The following is a 295-nucleotide window of genomic DNA, read 5'->3' as shown; positions in this document are numbered from 1 at the left end:
AAAAAAAAAAAAAAAAAAAAAAAAAAAAAGAAAAAAAAAAAAAAAAAAAAAAAAAAAAAAAAAAAAAAAACATACCTTGACTTTGTGTGTGTTTTGTATATGAACAGGGGGCCTGGGCCTCAGCGCGCCGAAAATATAAAAAATAATATTTTTAGTTTTATTGTGCTGCAGCAGCAGATCTATATCATCGAAGATAACTACAGAAGGAAGAGGAAAACCCAAAGAAAAATAAAAAGAATTATAAAAAGCAAATGCTGTACATATTATTATGTCGCTGCAACCCCACCTATAAACA

The 295-nt window shown here is 27.8% G+C and overlaps 1 protein-coding gene across 1 annotated transcript in view; it reads right to left on the bottom strand.

Annotated features, from left to right (window-relative positions):
* The window catches only part of EMH_0013990 (uncharacterized protein), a gene marked incomplete at both ends in the record, with an annotated part of 5,203 nt that overhangs the window by 1,157 nt on the left and 3,751 nt on the right, over positions 1–295 (bottom strand). The window contains one exon of the mRNA XM_013499976.1: positions 76–197. Coding sequence (XP_013355430.1) covers positions 76–197 — 122 coding nt within the window. The remainder of the gene's footprint in view (positions 1–75; positions 198–295) is intronic.

Source organism: Eimeria mitis, genomic scaffold (genome assembly GCF_000499745.2).
Source record: "Eimeria mitis Houghton genomic scaffold, Emh_scaff489, whole genome shotgun sequence".
NCBI lineage: Eukaryota > Apicomplexa > Conoidasida > Eucoccidiorida > Eimeriidae > Eimeria > Eimeria mitis.
The sequence above is the reverse complement of the archived record's forward strand: the minus strand, read 5'-3'. Positions and strand labels throughout refer to the sequence as shown.